Source organism: Metopolophium dirhodum, chromosome 1 (genome assembly GCF_019925205.1).
Source record: "Metopolophium dirhodum isolate CAU chromosome 1, ASM1992520v1, whole genome shotgun sequence".
In the NCBI taxonomy this organism is placed as follows: Eukaryota; Metazoa; Arthropoda; class Insecta; order Hemiptera; family Aphididae; genus Metopolophium; species Metopolophium dirhodum.
Window position 1 is genome coordinate 99654792 of NC_083560.1, and position 18577 is coordinate 99673368.

An 18577-nucleotide genomic window follows, 5' to 3' on the forward strand; every position below is an offset into this window, starting at 1 on the left:
TTAGAAAAAAAAACTAAAAAAAATTGAAAACTGACAATGTCCGTAAACAGCTCAAAAAGAGTCAAAATATTTTCAAAATTTTACGGTGTATAGAAAATGCTTATATAAATATTCAGTGAAATTTCCAAGTATCTACAGTCATTCGTTTTTTAATTACAATAAAATAAGAAAATTGTTACATGAGAAATCGAGTAAATATCAAATGTTGTAAAAATATAAATTTCAGACGCTCATAAAAATTTAATTTAAGTTTCTTCTAGACATTTTTTTTTTGATAAAGGTAGACAAACTTATGAGTAATCTTATATTACATTTTCAAATCTTAGATTTAAAAACAAAATGTTTTATGAATTCTCAACTCAAATTAATTTGCTAATTTTCGGGATTTTTCCGTATTTTGTCAAAATTTAAACTTTAAATGCTTATAAATAAAAACTGTGACTAAGGATTTTTAATTTTTTTCATCTGTCTTTGAAACGATAACCTAGGAGCCTTCTATTAAATTTTCAAGCTTTTTTACTCAACAGATAAAATTGTATTAATATTTATAGAAAAATAAACTAAAAAAAATGGAAATTGACAATGTCCGTAAACAGCTCAAAATAAGTCAAAATATTTGGAAAATGGTATGGTGTATAGGAAATGCAATTATAAACATTCAGTCAAAATTTTTTTTAAATGTACACGAAGTTCAGAAAATGAACAGCCAGTGGCTAAATATCTAATAAGAAAATAATTAAAATGTCAACATTTTAACTTTAAAATCGTATAAAAAATTCTTGCATATGTATTTTTTATATCTTTAAGCTAATATTGTAACAATGTATGTGAGGAGCATTAAATTTTTAAGCATTTTGACTCAACGAATACAAATTTATCGACATGTATAGGGAAAAGACTAAAAACATTAAAATTTTAAAATGCTCGTAAACAGTTCAAAACGAGTCAAAATATTTTGAAAATTTTTGAATTATAAGAAATGATAAAATAAACATTTGATAAGAATTTTATGAATCTATACGGTCATTAGTTTTAGAGTTACCTACACCAAAAACCAAAATCGATTTTCTCGAAAACAGATTTTGCGTAAAAATTCCTGTTTTTCCTTAATTTTTCTTTTGTTTTTCACGTCGCGTTTGAAAACTACTGGGAGATTTATACTTTTGATCCCTCAAAGTACCAACTAGATTCACTTTCCTATCAGAAAAGTTACTGTTGAAGAAAATCCAAGCACTTTTACTGTCCTAAAAAGTGATGACAGACACAAAAATAAAAAAAAAAATAAAAAAAAATACACATTATTGTAAAATCAATACATTCATAGCATCGCTCAGAATCTAAAATAAAATAAATAAAAAACATCATTGTAAATTTATTACAATAATATATATAAATCGTTCCTCTTATAATCTAAAATATAACTGTAAATTGGTTTATAATAAACTATTTAAAATGAAAATAACATAGTTTCTACTAGCATACATTTGTATAGGAAATGTATTCGTTTTTGGTGCATAACCGCAAATTTGTTTTTTAAGAACATTATTTTTGAGATTTTTTGGTACATTATATAAATCCGAGACTAACTTATAAGTAATAACCATTAACGTTCTTAATAGACGTAAAATCAATATCAATCGATAATATTTTTGTATATTTTAGTAAGGAACAACCTTATTCTTAATTAGGTATCTACATTTTTAGGGAACATTTTGACTTCATATTTATATATATTATTTGTTCGGGCTTTTGTCTTTTTTTTAATAATCTTTGTTGTATCATGCTTTTTATAAATTTATATTTAGTAAAGTTTACTTTAATAATTTTTATAAGTAAACTATATTTACGTATTTTTTTGTTCGTCACTTACGACACCAGTGAACTAGATATACATGTATATCACGACCATTACTATAATTTTATTATTATTTTTATTTTAATAAATCATCAAAAATTACAAAAAAAATACCAAATTTATTTACATGGTCATCTATCTATTTTAAGCTTATGTTAAAGATACAGAGTAATGCATTAATAGTTAATAACTATTTCTTAATAACATTTTAAAAGACATGTTATATTATTTAGATTATATTATACTTATCAAAAATTCAAATTAGATAGTTTATTGCTAATTAGTGTGCCCACACACCGTTGCAACTGAAAATGTTAGTTATTCCACAAAATTAGATCATTTTCCTACCAACTTTATTCATACTTAGGATTAACAACATTTATTGTTGTTAAAATTAGTGTTCTTTTTATACTTGATGAAGACGTATACAGTTAATAATTTTAAATTAAAAATAGAATCAATATATTTAGGTAGTCACTGGGGTATAGGTAATTATAAACTTTTAAACAATGTATATTTAAAAATAATAATAAATGATCAATAAAAATGTTAAAAAAACAAAAGATAATATCATATCGGAATTATTCAAAATATTTTTATCATATTAATTTATCGGTTCTATATATATCCCATGTATAGGAAATTACCATTTCCCAATTTCCTAAAGGTATAATTTATGTAACTTTTCAGTTAACTTAATTTCAAACTCTGTTGCAGTGGCTACCACCCAGTTTACCACAATACAAAACTAGTTTTGACGGGTAAACCGATATCTGTATATAGGTATAGCCGCGTAGGTAGGTATACAACATACCCACCTGCGACTATCGCGATCAAGTCAAGTAAAAGTAAGTACCTACCTACCTATATAGTGTTTCGCAATGTGTTATACATCCGTCATTCTTTATTCTGAATGTCATCAGTTTTATTTGCAATGCCAAAGAATAATAATTGTTATAACGTATTAGGTACCTACCTACCAGCTACCTATTAATTAATAATAACATATACGACGTTAGCTGTCCAAACCGAACATGTCCATTAGACATTTTTACCAAAATTACCAAGTAAAAAACTAAATTAGAGTTGTGCGAACTGTTTTAATCGTTTTTCCAATAGAGCACAACACATTTTGTATATAGATACTATAAACGCAGTTCCCACACAATATTTTAATTTTTAGGCACTTTTAAGAACGTGCAAAGGAGCTTCTTCCAGTTGTAGGGAATATGACTGAATGATCTCATTCAGCATAGATGAACAGCAGATTATTTTAAATAACTCTTAAGACTTTTTTTATAACATCTTGTCGTAGACTAAATTATTTGATAGAACAATATTGTTATTAACCAACATTATGTAATTATTTCAATGTCAAACTCCAATCACATCCAAATAATGTTCTAGTTTCGTCTATATACATTCTATCCGATAAACCAGTTTCCCGTCTAAAACGGTTATTGCGTAAATACTTCAACCAACACACACTAATAATAATCAAATTACTTAATAAATCACTGAATCTAAAAAAGACGAAAACATTTTGCAAAAAATTGTCATTGACAAAATCATAGCGAAGTTAATTTATTACCTATTTATTAGGTACAGTTATTAGAATATTATAATGTTTTCAAACAAAGATTTTGTTCTTTCAAAAAACCATGATAAAAACTATAATACAAAACACTATAAAAACGTTCTCAAATTCAGAAGAATATCCTATAATGTTTTACATAAAAAATAAAAATTATTCAAATGTTCAAAAATACAGGACAAAAATTAATTGAATAAACCTACAACAGTGTTGTAAAAAACAAGAAAAAGCATAAGAATGCAGATACTGCCACTAGATACGTATACCATAAACGTTCTGGTACAATTATACCTAATATACATTTAAAATTACAGAGTACAGACATTTTTTTAGAAATTATTTTTTGGGATTTTTTTGTGGTGGGGGGGGGGGGGAATGTTAAAATACTAATGGAAAACTTTAAACACTAAACAGTGTTAGATATTTACAGTACACTCATTTTCGAGTGGATAGATTTTGATTATTTTGGTGTAAATCATAAGACAGAAAGTATAATAATAATAATTATATAACCCCCGTGACTCGACATTTTGATACACCATCTAAATATAACATATTTCATAATATAACACCAATAATACGACTACTTGTTCAATATACCTATTCTAAAGCTGATTATTTTTTTAGGTATATTCAGATTAGTAGGTATACCTATCATATTTAAATTTCTGGCCATATTACAAGGTACATTTTATTAAACTTCAACTGCATCAAAACCATTTTAAAACGACTTTTAATTATATTTTTAAGAAATCCTAACGTTTAAATTACGATGAAGTTTATATCGAATTACGACGATATTATTTTTGGAATTAATTGGATATATCGCTATGCATATTACGATGATCAGGTAATAAGTTCAATTTTATTTTAAGTACGGTTCGTTAGTTTTGTGAATTCGAATGCAAGGTTGCGATACCGAGAATACGCCCCGCTATGCCATACTATATCGTTGTGAATGGCCGCGGTACCACCGAACACCGAACACTGAGTCACCAGCCGGAGGCTGTGAACTACGCTCGGATAACCGTATATATAAAGGTAATCGTCGTCGATAAACTTCACACTCAGTCAACGTTTAGTGAATCAAACACACTCAACAACCAAAAAAATTTATTTATTTACCATGGCAATCCAAGTAAGTGTTTCAACGCTTTTGTATATTATTCTTAGCTATATAATATGTTATGTTATTTTTTTTAAATTATTTTACCTTAGTACGTTTCTTTAAGTCGCTTGATCATCCAAACTGACAAAATAAAGTCTAACATCATTGTAGGTACTTTAAATTGTACCTACGTCTATTTTATTTAATTTTTTTTATATCTTTCAAACATTTATGCACATTAAAACTATATTTAAAGCGAATCATACATAAAATAATGCTGTTGGAGACAAAGAACGTTGGTCTTTCGTAGGTACCTACCAAAGGGTATATCATATTCATCGGATACCTATTATATACGTTTTATAATAATAATGATTAGCCTATTCTTGAAGAACCGTATATAAGTTAATATAACGAAACATGAAAAAAAACTGAAACCTAAGTTCGATTACGTTTGTTCAGTAATTATCGTAGTCGCACTACCCCATAATATAATTTGGCCCTTCAGCTTGATTTATAATTACCGGGCAGCGGCCGACCGCGAGAAAGTGATTCAATTAATTTACGTTATAGTCATATAACATATACCTACTTAATATTTTGAACGTCATCTAACCTTGTACCCTAAAATGTACAACTATAAATTATAATCTATACCATATCAATTGTATATAACTCCGATATAGATAATAAAAATAACAGTAGTCAGTAAAAATATCGCGCAATACTACATTAAATAATTTTAGTATTTACCATAACGGACAGGATAATGATTAATATATATTATACCGCGGTAGATACACTACAAAATATAGCCTATTGCCGGTTCAAAAAAATTATTAATATCACCGTCCGTTAAATTAAGAAGCCAACAAATAAATATGTATGTTTGCATTATAATAGAATAAGATAACGATAATCATATATTACATATTATATCATGTGCAAAATACTAAATTATATCATATTAACTTGTGCCATTCTCCTGTTGCAGACCGTCGCCGTCTTCGCCTGCGTGCTCGCCGCCGCACTCGCCGCCCCCGCCTACCCGGCACCCGCTGCTTACCCAGCACCCGCCGCCGCCTACCCAGCACCCGCTGCATACCCAGCACCCGCTTACTCCGCACCCAAGTCCTACGCCCCGGAACCTGCCTACGCCCCAGCCCCGTACAACTTCGAATACAGCGTGCACGACGATGCCACATACGACATCAAGAGCCAGTCCGAATACAGCGACGGTAACGGTTACGTCAAAGGATCCTACAGCCTGGTCGAGCCCGATGGCACCAAGAGAATCGTCGAATACACCGCTGACGACTACAACGGTTTCGTCGCCGAAGTGAAGAAAGAAGGCACACCGTCTTACAGCTCCGCACCGGCCTACAAGCCAGCGTACAAGGCCCCAGCTTACCCAGCGGCCCCAGCCTACCCATCGGCCCCGGCTTACCCATCAGCCGCCCCAGCCTACAAGCCAGCATACTCTGCCCCAGCTTACTCCGCACCGGCTTACTCCGCACCAGCTTACTCTGCACCAGCCCCAGCTTACTCCGCACCAGCTTACTCTGCACCAGCACCAGCTTACGGATACTCCACCCCCGCCCCGGCTTACGGACACGCCGCCCCAACCTACAAGCAATCGTACGCCGCCCCAGCATACAAACAATACTAATTTATAATGAATTCAAAAAACAAATAATTTATTGTATGTTTTTGTAAATAAAATTTCAAATTGCCAATACAAAGTTTTATTTTTTTTTTTTTTTATTAGTCTTGCCCACACAATCTCGTCTGAAATCTGAGTTGTTGGTCTATGAGGTATGGTGTGAATTGTAAACTTCTTTTTTTAGATTTTCACGGACTATATATAGAGTTAAAGGGTTTTTGATAATAATTAAGAATAGATGTGACAATTGTCGTATCAATAATTCCACATTAAAGCACTATATGGAATTAGATTGGAGAATGGAGGGAAAACGGATCTCTTTTGTGGCGCTCAATCAAAATTTTTGAGACGGCCAATGAAAAAATTCGATGGGCGGTCTCCCAGGCCTCTGCTTTATAATATTATATATAAGAAAAAAAAGGTGTATTTACGAAGAATTTTGTATTTATATTTTTAAGATAAAAACTTATATATTTTATTGATTAGTTTATTTATTAATCTATTAATATAAATAATTTAGTTTATGTATGAAGATATCAATCTTTACCCCCTTTGAGGACTTCCTGCGTTCTCGCTCGGACCTTATTCGCGTTCCCCGCTAAATTTACAGGCTGCGCGCGGTCGTACTTTGTTCCCGGCGGGCCCGCCGCGGCGGAGATAACGTGCAAACCGAGTGCCACCGTCGCGCGTGTTTATCGATAATTTTCTAGAAAAGTCGAGTTTTACCACTTTACGTCGCGTAGGTATTACTATATACAGGCATAAATACATGCGTCGGAAATGTTAAATTATTGTAGTCAGAACTATTAAAAACGATTTGGTCAAAGTAATATATATTATATATATATATGTATATGTTAGCGTTAATGTATGAAATTCCGTATTTCTATAAAATAACTAGTTATTTTTTTAGTTTTTTTTTTATAAATATCAATACAATTTTATTTGTTCGGTAAAAAAGCGTGAAAATTTAATGCAAAGCTCTTGATATATTGTTACAATAGCAGTTAAAAAATATTAAAAATACATTCGCACAATTTTTTTTATAAGCATTTAAAGTTCGAATTTTCAAATTTAAAATGTAATAATTATTTTGTAGTTAAAAATGTATAAAATGTTCAACTTTTATAGCTAAGGATTGAAAATTTAAAACAAGGTTCCGCGTAAATAGGTAAATATATAAATTACTTTATTCACAATAATATCATCGAATATACTTAGTAATATCATAGGCTGACTGACCGCTTTAGCCCAGAATCGTTTTTCTTATACAATGATATTATATCATTAAATTCAAATTTAACACCATCCATTACACTTATAACCTACTGTACAGCAGAGCAACATCCAGTTACCCACTTTTTTATTATTAAAATTAATAAAAATACTAAAAAGTGATATTTTCGTTAAACACGAACTTTTAGTAAATACTATAAACAACAATACGAGACACTAGCAAATAGAAACTGGCAAAACATTTCTTATCAAAATACCATTAGATTATCATTGCTTTCCGAGATTGTTAAAAAAGTTGCTTATATTTTTACTCCTTAAGATTAATATAGTAAAATATGGGCAAATTATATACAATCTCGGAGGGAAATAATAACAATTTATTCAGCACTATTTTAGTACAGGGTCCCGTATTATCGTTTAAAAAATTTGCTGTTGTAGTCACAACGGTGTGGGGATACTTCTGGCTTCTAGGTACTTTTATAAAATTTTAAATATTTCAACAAAACAACTAAATACTCAAAAAAATTGTGGTTTTACTAATCTCTTTAGTACATATAAACATATCACAAACTTTTTTCTCTATTTTCATAGTTGGTAGGTAGTTGATTGTTCATTTAATTATTAAATACACGTAGGTAAATTATTGTATTCTCATCATTATTCACGTATAATATAGATAAATACAGCAGGTCCTTTAAAATCTTGTAGTAATACATTACTTAACGATAACAAATTAAATATACCTACCATGTTTTCAGAAATTGTAGGGCCTAAAAACGGAAAAATTTAAAAATATTAACAGAACTATTCGAACTGAAAAAAATGCAGAACAACTTAACATATTATTACATATTTACATAGATTATTTGAAAACTTAAATAATAAAGCTGATTGTGAGAAACTGTAAAAATTGCCATCTTTAGTATCTGAAAAAGTAGGTTGAAATGGCGACAACATGCAAACTAGTTCAGTAGAAGAAAATAAAGTATTACATGCACCAGTGCCACAAATATGTTATAATGATACTATAATTTTTTAAACTCCATCTGTAATAAATAAAATTATGTCTTTAAATGATTATAATCAGACCACAGTTATTAAGAAGTCAAAAGTGTTACCATTACAAGAGTGTTTGGTATGGCTAGTAATGCGTGAACGAAAAATAAATCGACAAACTGAACGATTACCATTTGTCGTTTAATCACAAATGTTCCATAATATGCATGAGCATAAAGAAGATATAAAGAAAATTATAAATGAAGGAAAAGGAAAAGAGATAATAACTCATATAGCATCATTAAGTAAGAGAAATTTTTTCTTTGTGTTCGTCATCACCTTTTAGGACAGTAAAATTGCTTAGATTTTTTTCATCTAAATTTTGACGAAATTGTATATTAAATAACCAAGAATAACGATTTTAGTTATTTTGTTGTAATTTTATAATATTAATTCAACTTACCGGCTTCCGTATTAATAATAAGTTATAACAATAGGTGTAAACATAATATAAAATATCCAACTAATAGTTTATTAGGCTGGTACAGTGTTTTTATAAATATGTATGGTTAATGAATATGTTTTTAATAATTTTTATACTATTGTGTTTAAACAAATTTTTTTTTAATAACTAAAACAGGATTGCTTAATTTAACATTTTTATATAGGTATTTATGTAATTATGATTACGTGTTTACCTATTATGTTTATACTAGAGTATATGTTAAGTTTAAACATATTATTTGTATTAAACTATTAAAGACAGGAAATTATTTAATTTAAACTTTTTATTTATTTATATTTATGATTTATATTTAATATTAAGAATAGAAAAATTATTTTATCCTGCAAACTAATTATTTTTAAAGTAATAACTACCTAATTGATTATTTTATTTTAAAAATGAGTACTCACCAAGGTATAAGTTTTAAATATTTAAGAATATATCAAGTAGTGTTATTTGAAAAATTACATTTTTATATAAATACACTTATATTAATTTAATATAAGTAGTATATAGAAGAAAAGATTAAATACCTAAATGATTTAAGCTGCTAATAAGTAGGTGGTTATAAATTTGAATTTACAAAATTGTAAATAGGTGCTAATAGTGTTTGAAAATTTCATGAAATTTAAAAAAATAAAATATTTCAGTATTTTAATAAATTTTGTTTTATTTTTAAATAAGTTTTATGCTTACATATAATTGTCATAAATCACCTTCATAATTGTATGGGACCTATATGTAATATGTATACTCGACCTTTGGTATTATACATTTAAAAATAAAATGGTACCTATTCAATTTTTTAAAAATATTTTAATGTTTAAATGATACAGGTAGGTATACAATATTATATTAGATGAATATTGTATACCTACTGAATTCATACATTAGAATTTAGAACACTGAATATTATGTTAAAAAAATAAATAAATTGTGTTTTTATTTGTGTTAAAAAAATTTCAATGTTTCACGGTTTTGTGAAATATTTTATCATATAGTGAAATATTTCATACTTCAAACACTAGGTGCTAATATCTAACTATAATTACAAGTGTACTGTCAATAACTATATACCTAAACATTTTTTATTTTTCAATGGAATATGTTATAATTTTTCAAACATAGGTCTTTCTATGCGTATTATAGTTATTGATAAGTATCAATATTTTTAATCACTATACGTTTTGATAATAATGTTATATTCTGATTGGATGATTTAAACATTGATATTGTGTAACAATTTCCTTAGAGTGCCAATAACTGATTACATTTTGTCATAGTCATATTATATTTATGTCACCTCAGTACGTATCGCTCTTCTGGCCTTATTAACTATTGTGTCAATACCACCTGACCGTAGAACGGTGTAATAATAGGTTCGGGGCATGAATAGGCAATATCTTAAAGTAAATAATATTAGGCACTTTATTTAGAAAATACTATTACAAACATTTAGTGAAAATGTTAAGTATCTACTGTTATTGGTTTTGAAATTAGGTACAATAGAATATGAAAATCGATTTTGTCAAAAACTTGTTTTGCGTAAAAATTTTCGTTTTTTCCAATTTTTTTTTTTTTTGGTTGTCCCTATTATTAAAATAAAACATTGACACAAAAAAAAACACACATATCATTTTAAAATCAATATAATAATTTCCCACTCAAAATCTAATATGAAATAAAATGCCTACAGCAAAAATTCTTAAATAAAAAAAAGATTTAACATTTTCATGTGCGTTTTTTGCTAATTTATAATAGTTTATTTCTTGGTATTTAATTTTCTAAATTCGCTTATATATTATATTTTTTGTTTTAGACGATTGTAATTTTTCTTTAAATTATATTTCAAAAAACGCATATAATATGATATAGATACAGTTTGAATTGCAGTTATCTTTAATTTGCATAACGGATATTTTTATTTCTATTTAATGGCCCTAAAAACTTCAACATGTTTATATGTATTATACCGAATATTGTCGGTGACACCTCCTCAATCACCGGACATCCTCTTTAAGATAATTAACTAGCTATGCATTATTTTGATAGGATTTCAATATTCTTACAATAATATTAGGTATCGTATATTTGGATTAATTGTTTATTAGACAAATCAATAAATAAAATCGTCATAAATAGATGGTGTATTACTATATAAAAATATATTAACAGTTAATAATATTGCATCTTGAGTCACGAAATAAAATAACGCCTGTGAAATTTAAGCATAGGCCACACAACTGGTCGTTTCTACACGGTCATTACGAATCTTCGTTTTTAATGTATGATGTAGCCATTTAGATAACAATTTCAAGTTATATTTTCTCATCCAAACGGCCTTGTTGTAATAAACTATACAATTTAAATTTTTAAACTTTTGCAATGGTAAATAATATCACATAGATAATTATTAATTACTTAGAGTAAAATGTTTATATGTTTATATGTAAAACCCGGCGTTTTTACTCAAAATCAATTCTTTTATGTTTTTTTTATTGCATTTCAAAAATTATAATTTGATTAGATTTGAATTTTTCAAAAAATAGTCAAAGTAAAAACATTTAACCACCATTACCTACTTTTTACTTTTTATAGGTAATAGGTATTCATTGAAATATTATTTAGATTCATTTTGAGTTATTTATATACATTTTACATTTTCGAACTTTATTAGTTTTATTTTATGAAAGTTGATAAAAAGTTTACTCTCGATCAAAAAGCTTAATTAAATAAAATAAAATAAATATCAATTAATAAAAGATTATAATATACAAGTTTTTTTATAGCAATTTAAAAATATCTAAAATACTTAAACTTTTTTTGATAGATGTTGAAGTTCATATTTTTATGGATATTTAAAATATAAATAAAAATGTAAGTTATTTTTTTGTTGTAATTTAAAAATAATATTATCGTGGAGACTTGAAACTTTTTGCCATTAGATATTTTATTTTAATTAGGTATTATATACGCAATGACATTTTAAAAATATTTTAATCATTTAAGCTATTTACACCACTAACCTATTATTCGGACCGTTCTACAGTACTTCAGTATTGACTTAAAAGTTAATAACAATAATATTTTAAGATATTGATATAAAATATTATGATTATTAATTATTTAAAAATTACAATGTTTTTGGTAAAAATTGATTCAACCTATCGTATTTCTAATAAATGATGACAGAACGTTTCCACTTTCCACTTAGAATCGTTTTTTATACCTATGCAATTTTTTATCATTGAATCGATATTTAACACATCCATTACTACAGTACTACTCATGGCGAGGTACACTGACACCTAATATATGTATACAGCAGGTTGACTTCTCTCTTCTCTGGTTTTGCATTTAATTTTACAATATGTATAGATACACAGTATAGGTACCTACATTATTTTTTCTGGTCTATTTAGTTCCAATACACACATTATTAATAATATATAATATATTTTGGGTTTGTCTAATTATATATTATAATTTAGTGCGATTTGTAGTTTTGACAGTATTTAGCTTGAAATTTGAATACAAGGTTACTGGAACGGGAACGCCTTCGTTGAGAACGGCCGAGACACCACCACCTGCAGTCATGCATCATATTATACGTCATGTATAGACCGTAATATGTACTTACAACTCACCGCTTCGGCGGGAGTGGATCGACGCACAAAATCGTATATAAAGCGGACGATCGACAGTAGACTTTACACTCAGTCAACGTTCAGTCAACACACTCAACAACCAAAAATACTTATTTATTCACTATCATGGCATTCCAAGTAAGTACCTACGACCTACCTATAAATACGCGTTTTCTGTTTCTATACCTAAACATTGGATTTTTGTTTTGTCTAGTGGTTATAAAAACAGTTAGCTATGTAAGTTTCTATACTATTACTTACCTCATTCAATGGTGTTAAAGGATTGACTTTTTGGGAGGGGGCTATTTAAAAATATTTTTGGACATTTGTCAAAAATACTATTTGGTTGGCTGCAATAATTTGCCTCCACAGGCAAATGCCCGCTTTGCTACACATCAAAAAACACACCCATGCTCAAATTTCTTGCCGTAATAGATAGGTACGGATCGTTCCTAGTAAATTATGTTTTAAATTAATTTTGAAAAGTTCAAATTTAATGTGTTAGTACCTAACCTATATAGAGCGTAATCGTACCTTGTATACACATTCTAGTCGTACCTACATGTTTTGCAACTGTACCTATCTATATATAATAGGTATAATACTATTAATATATTTTCAAACCAATAAAATATTTAATGAATAATAATAATATGCTGTATAATACACCGATTCGATATTATAACATTGATATATAAAGCAATATCGTCGACGGTGGATTTTTTTGTTAATAATAATATCGATATCAAAATATATATGTAATTTATCTAAAAAAAAGTCGCCCTTAATAAGACGACATATTATTGTAATATACCTTCACATTTTTCTGTTGCAGACCGTCGCCGTGTTCGCTTGCGTGCTCGCCACCGCACTCGCCGTTCCCGCTTACCCAGCACCCGCAGCTTACCCAGCACCCGCCGCCGCCTACCCAGCACCCGCTGCATACCCAGCACCCGCTTACTCCGCACCCAAGTCCTACGCCCCGGAACCTGCCTACGCCCCAGCCCCGTACAACTTCGAATACAGCGTGCACGACGATGCCACATACGACATCAAGAGCCAGTCCGAATACAGCGACGGTAACGGTTACGTCAAAGGATCCTACAGCCTGGTCGAGCCCGATGGCACCAAGAGAATCGTCGAATACACCGCTGACGACTACAACGGTTTCGTCGCCGAAGTGAAGAAAGAAGGCACACCGTCTTACAGCTCCGCACCAGCCTACAAGCCAGCGTACAAGGCCCCAGCTTACCCAGCGGCCCCAGCCTACCCATCGGCCCCGGCTTACCCATCAGCCGCCCCAGCCTACAAGCCAGCATACTCTGCCCCAGCTTACTCCGCACCGGCTTACTCCGCACCAGCTTACTCTGCACCATCCCCAGCTTACTCCGCACCAGCTTACTCTGCACCAGCACCAGCTTACGGATACTCCACCCCCGCCCCGGCTTACGGACACGCCGCCCCAGCCTACAAGCAATCGTACGCCGCCCCAGCATACAAACAATACTAATTTATAATGAATTCAAAAAACAAATAATTTATTGTATGTTTTTGTAAATAAAATTTCAAATTGCCAATACAAAGTTTTATTTTTTTATTTTTTTTATTAGATGTCTGATGTCTGAAATCTGAGTTGTTGGTCTTTGAGGTATGGTGTGAATTGTAAACTTCTCTTTTTAGATTTTCACGGACTATAGGTATATAGAGAAAAAGGTTTTTTGATAATAATTAAGAATAGATGTGACAATATATTATTGTCATATCAATAATTCCACATTAAAGCACTATATGGAATTAGATTATCGCCAGTTTTGAGCCATAGCCAAAGAATGTTTATTTATTATTTATATTTATTATAAACGTCAACACCCGGTATACAATGACTTAATTATGCAACGTACATTTGTTTCTGTATATGTGTAAAACTCTTAGAGGTTAAATAATAATATATTAATATATACTTTTTACTAATTTAATGTTATAAGTTACTCATTCCTTCATACATTTGTATAAACTCCTCATTCCATGTATGTATAATTTGTAGGTAAGACAATGCACTGATAGTACGAATATTTTGATCTACTCTGTTACATTAATATATTATATATATATATATATTTGATGTATGTACCTATAAATATTAAGCTAAGAAAACACTTCAAAGTATTAATATAGTATAGTTTAACCACCAACCCAATTGCTTTAGTTAGGTATATGTTATTATTACTTATATAATTATACTGAGTATACCTACATCACATTTAAAAAAAAGTATATTTTGAATAAATAATTTTAAAATACTTTTTTTAGCAATGCATAATGGTTAATAATAATACAATATTTTATATTTTTGCACAGTAATTTATATAACATTTATAATAATAATATAAACTGATATAAATGTTTATATATACCTAGAGTTGCAAGTTTTTTCCCCTTTTTGCTTCCTATTTTGTCCCGGAAAATCCATTTGTAATTATCGGTTTTCGACAGATCTTTAATCAACTTAATTTCCCGTCCTTGGATACATTTTATTTTGGTTGGTAATGTAGGTACCAAAATTTTGTAATTTTGAGATCGAACCCAAAACCGTCTCTAACAAATCGAAAAAAGTTATATGTTATTTTATTGTAATGTTGACGCGTATAGAAAAACAAATTATTTATATTATATAGGTGGTATCGAAAGCTTGAATTTGTCATTTTACCTTATCGATGTTTATCTGCTTTAATTAGAGTATAATATACCTCTTAAAATGTCAATGGCTTCTTTTTTATTATTAATTTTTATTAATAATATAATTTATCTTTAATTTTAACTTTTTTTCAACCCGCATAACTTAAGTAATATTTAATCAATTCGTTTTTTCCAATTTGAAATTACCTAACTTATAAATATATGTAGTTTCCTTTTAATGGGTACATTGCTCAAATAGAGTTAAAATATTATGAAAATTTAATCATGTATAGTAAGTGCTTTTATAAACATTTGGTAAAATATTTATAACATATACGGAGATTTTAGTTTTTGGTTATACTAAAAAAAAAAAGAAAAACTAATTATGTTAATAATTGGTATTGCGTAAAAAATGTCATGTGTCTGTGCCCCCACCATTCACCGTATTTTATACTTTTTTAATTCTGAAAGTATTAACCTCTAGCTAGAGGTCTGACTAATTAAATGTTATGTTTCTAACAAACACATGTATTTTGGTTATCTCCATATATAAAACATGAAACCGAGGGCGCCCCTATGGCGACTTTTCGTTCCGTTATAGTGGCTATTGGAGGGAAAACGGATTTCTTTTGTGGCGCTCAATCAAAATTTTTGAGACGGCCAATGAAAAAATTCGATGGGCGGTCTCCCAGGCCTCTGCTTTGTAATATTATATATCAGAAAAAAAAGGTATATTTACAAAGAACTTAGAGATTATAAGTTTGTATAGAAAATATTATCAGAAAAAAAAAGGTGGGCAAGTGGATGTCGCTCTGCTGTACTGTAGGTTACAAGTGGGTCACTGTATAATGGATGGTATTAAATTTGAATTCAATGATATATCATTGTATAAGAAAAACGATTCTGAGTGGAGACGATATGTCAGTCTAGGTATAAGACATATTATACACTTATCTATGGTATTAAAAAAAAAATTGACCTATAATAAATTCCAAATTAATCATATCACAATATCCATTAGGTACATATAACGCGTTATACATCAACAACAAACCGTGATACTATCATCATAATATATCGATGAAAATATTACAAATTAGAAGTTTCAAGTGCCCAAGAATAATATTATACAATCACAACAAAATAACTAAAATAGTTATTCTAGGTTTTTATGTAATTTCGTCCAAATTAGAACTTAAAATGACTATACAAATAAACTGTGCTTGTGTATTTTTTAGATTTTTTGGTAACCGAATTATCTATTTACATGGAATCTTGTTTTAAATTTTCAATCCTTAGCTATAAAAACTGAACATTTTATAATTTATTAATTACAATGGTTGATAATTTTCGAGATTTTGATAAATTCTGTCCAAATTTGATCTTTAAATGCTTATAAAAAAAAACTGTGCCTATGTATTTTCAATATTTTTCAACTGCTATTGTAAAAATATATCAGGAGTCTTGTATTAAATTTTTACACTTTTTGGCCCAACAGATAAAACTTTATTGATATTTATAGAAAAAAAAACTAAAAAAATTGAAAACTGAAAATGCCCGTAAACAGCTCAAAAAGTGTCAAAATATTTTCAAAATTGTATGGTGTATAGGAAATGCTAATATAAACATTCAGTGAAATTTTCATGTATCTACAGTTATTCGTTTTTGAATTACAAGAAAATAAGGAAATCGGTACATGAGAAATCGAGTGAATATCTAATGTTGTAAAAATATGAATTTAAAACGCTCATAAAAATTTAATTTGACTTTCTTGTAGAAATTTTTTTTTTGATAAAGTTAGACAAACTTATGAGGAATCTTGTATTAGATTTTAAATTCTTAGATTTAAAAAGAAAATTTTTTATGAATTTCTAACTCAAAATAATTTGCAAATTTTCGTGATTTTTCCGTATTTTTTCAAGATTTGAACTTTAAACGTGTATAAAAAAAAACTGTGACTAAGGATTTTTAATTTTTTTCATCTGCCTTTGAAACAATAACCTAGGAGCCTTCTATTAAATTTTCAAGCTTTTTTACCCAACAGATAAAATTTTATTGATATTTATAGAAAAAAAATTTAAAAAAACTGAAAACTGACAATGTCCGTAAACAGTTCAAAAAAAGTCAAATTATTTTCAAAATTGTATTGTGTATAGAAAATGCAAATATAAACAACCAGTGAAAATTTCATGCATCTACGGTCATTTGTTTTAGAGTTACACCAATAACCAAAATCGATTTTGTTAAAAATCGATTTTGCGTAAAAATTCCCGTTTTTCCTTAATTTTTCTTTTGTTTTTCACATCGCTTTTGAAAACTACTGGGAAATTAAAATTTTGACCTCCCCAATGCACCAACGATATTCACTTTCCCATCGAACAAGATACTGAAGTCGAAAATCGAAGCATTATTTCGACTACTTATCGTGTACACAGACACAAAAATAAAAAAATAAAAAAAAAAATAAAAAAAAAAATAAAAAAAAAAAAAATAAAAAAAAAAACACACATCATTGTAAAATCAATACATTCATCGTTTCACTCAGAATCTAAAAGGTATATTTACGAAGAACTTTGTATTTATATTTAAAGATTAAAGATAAAAACTAATATTTTTTTTATCTATTAATATAAATAATTTAGTTTATGTATGAAGATATCAATATCTTCAGATTTTTCATCTTTACTCGCATTGAGGACTTCCAGCGTCTTCGCTCAGACCTTATTCGCGTTCTCCGCTAAATTTACAGGCCGCGCGCGGCCGTCCTTTGTTCCCGACGGGCCCGCCGCGGCGGAGATAACGTGCAAACCGAGTGCCGCCGTCGCGCGTGTTCATCGATAATTTTATAGAAAAGTCGAGTTTTACCACTTTACGTCGCGTAGGTATTACTATATACAGGCATAAATACATGCGTCGAAAATTTCGATTTTTTATTGATATATTTACATGTTTTTTTTTTGGATTTAATAAACTGCGTTATTATTATATTATTATATTTGACTCCCTTTTGTTCTTTTGCCTACTCGGTCTGTACCTACATGTATATATTATAATAAATAATAAATGTATAAATATTAATTATATAATAAAATATCCTAGCTCGAGTCGAGTCGACTATACTATAGGTATGTTTAATCATGAGCATAAAATCAAATTAATAACTAACTATCATGTATACTATATGACTTAATGAGGATCTATTTATTTATTAATATTTATTATATAGTAACTGTAGCAGTATTTGTATGTTACATTAAATTATTAATTACCAAAATAAGAAAGTGGCTATTTGATTAC

General features: G+C 28.9%; 1 protein-coding gene across 1 annotated transcript; it reads left to right on the forward strand.

Moving 5' to 3' along the window:
* Window positions 1-4428: 4428 nt before the first annotated feature.
* LOC132948303 (DNA-directed RNA polymerase II subunit RPB1-like) lies at window positions 4429-14187 on the forward strand. The gene is made up of 4 exons (XM_061018722.1): window positions 4429-4587; window positions 5552-6221; window positions 12678-12742; window positions 13440-14187. The coding sequence occupies exons 1-4, from the start codon at window positions 4576-4578 to the stop codon at window positions 14112-14114; spliced, it is 1422 nt and encodes a 473-aa protein (XP_060874705.1). The 5' UTR covers window positions 4429-4575; the 3' UTR covers window positions 14115-14187.
* The last annotated feature ends 4390 nt before the right edge of the window (window positions 14188-18577 follow it).

Coding starts and splice junctions, on each gene's coding strand:
- LOC132948303 (XM_061018722.1), top strand. Junction 6,222..12,677: donor CGCCCCAGCATACAAACAAT/ACTAATTTATAA, acceptor CTTTACACTCAG/TCAACGTTCAGTCAACACAC. Junction 12,743..13,439: donor TCACTATCATGGCATTCCAA/GTAAGTACCTAC, acceptor TTTCTGTTGCAG/ACCGTCGCCGTGTTCGCTTG.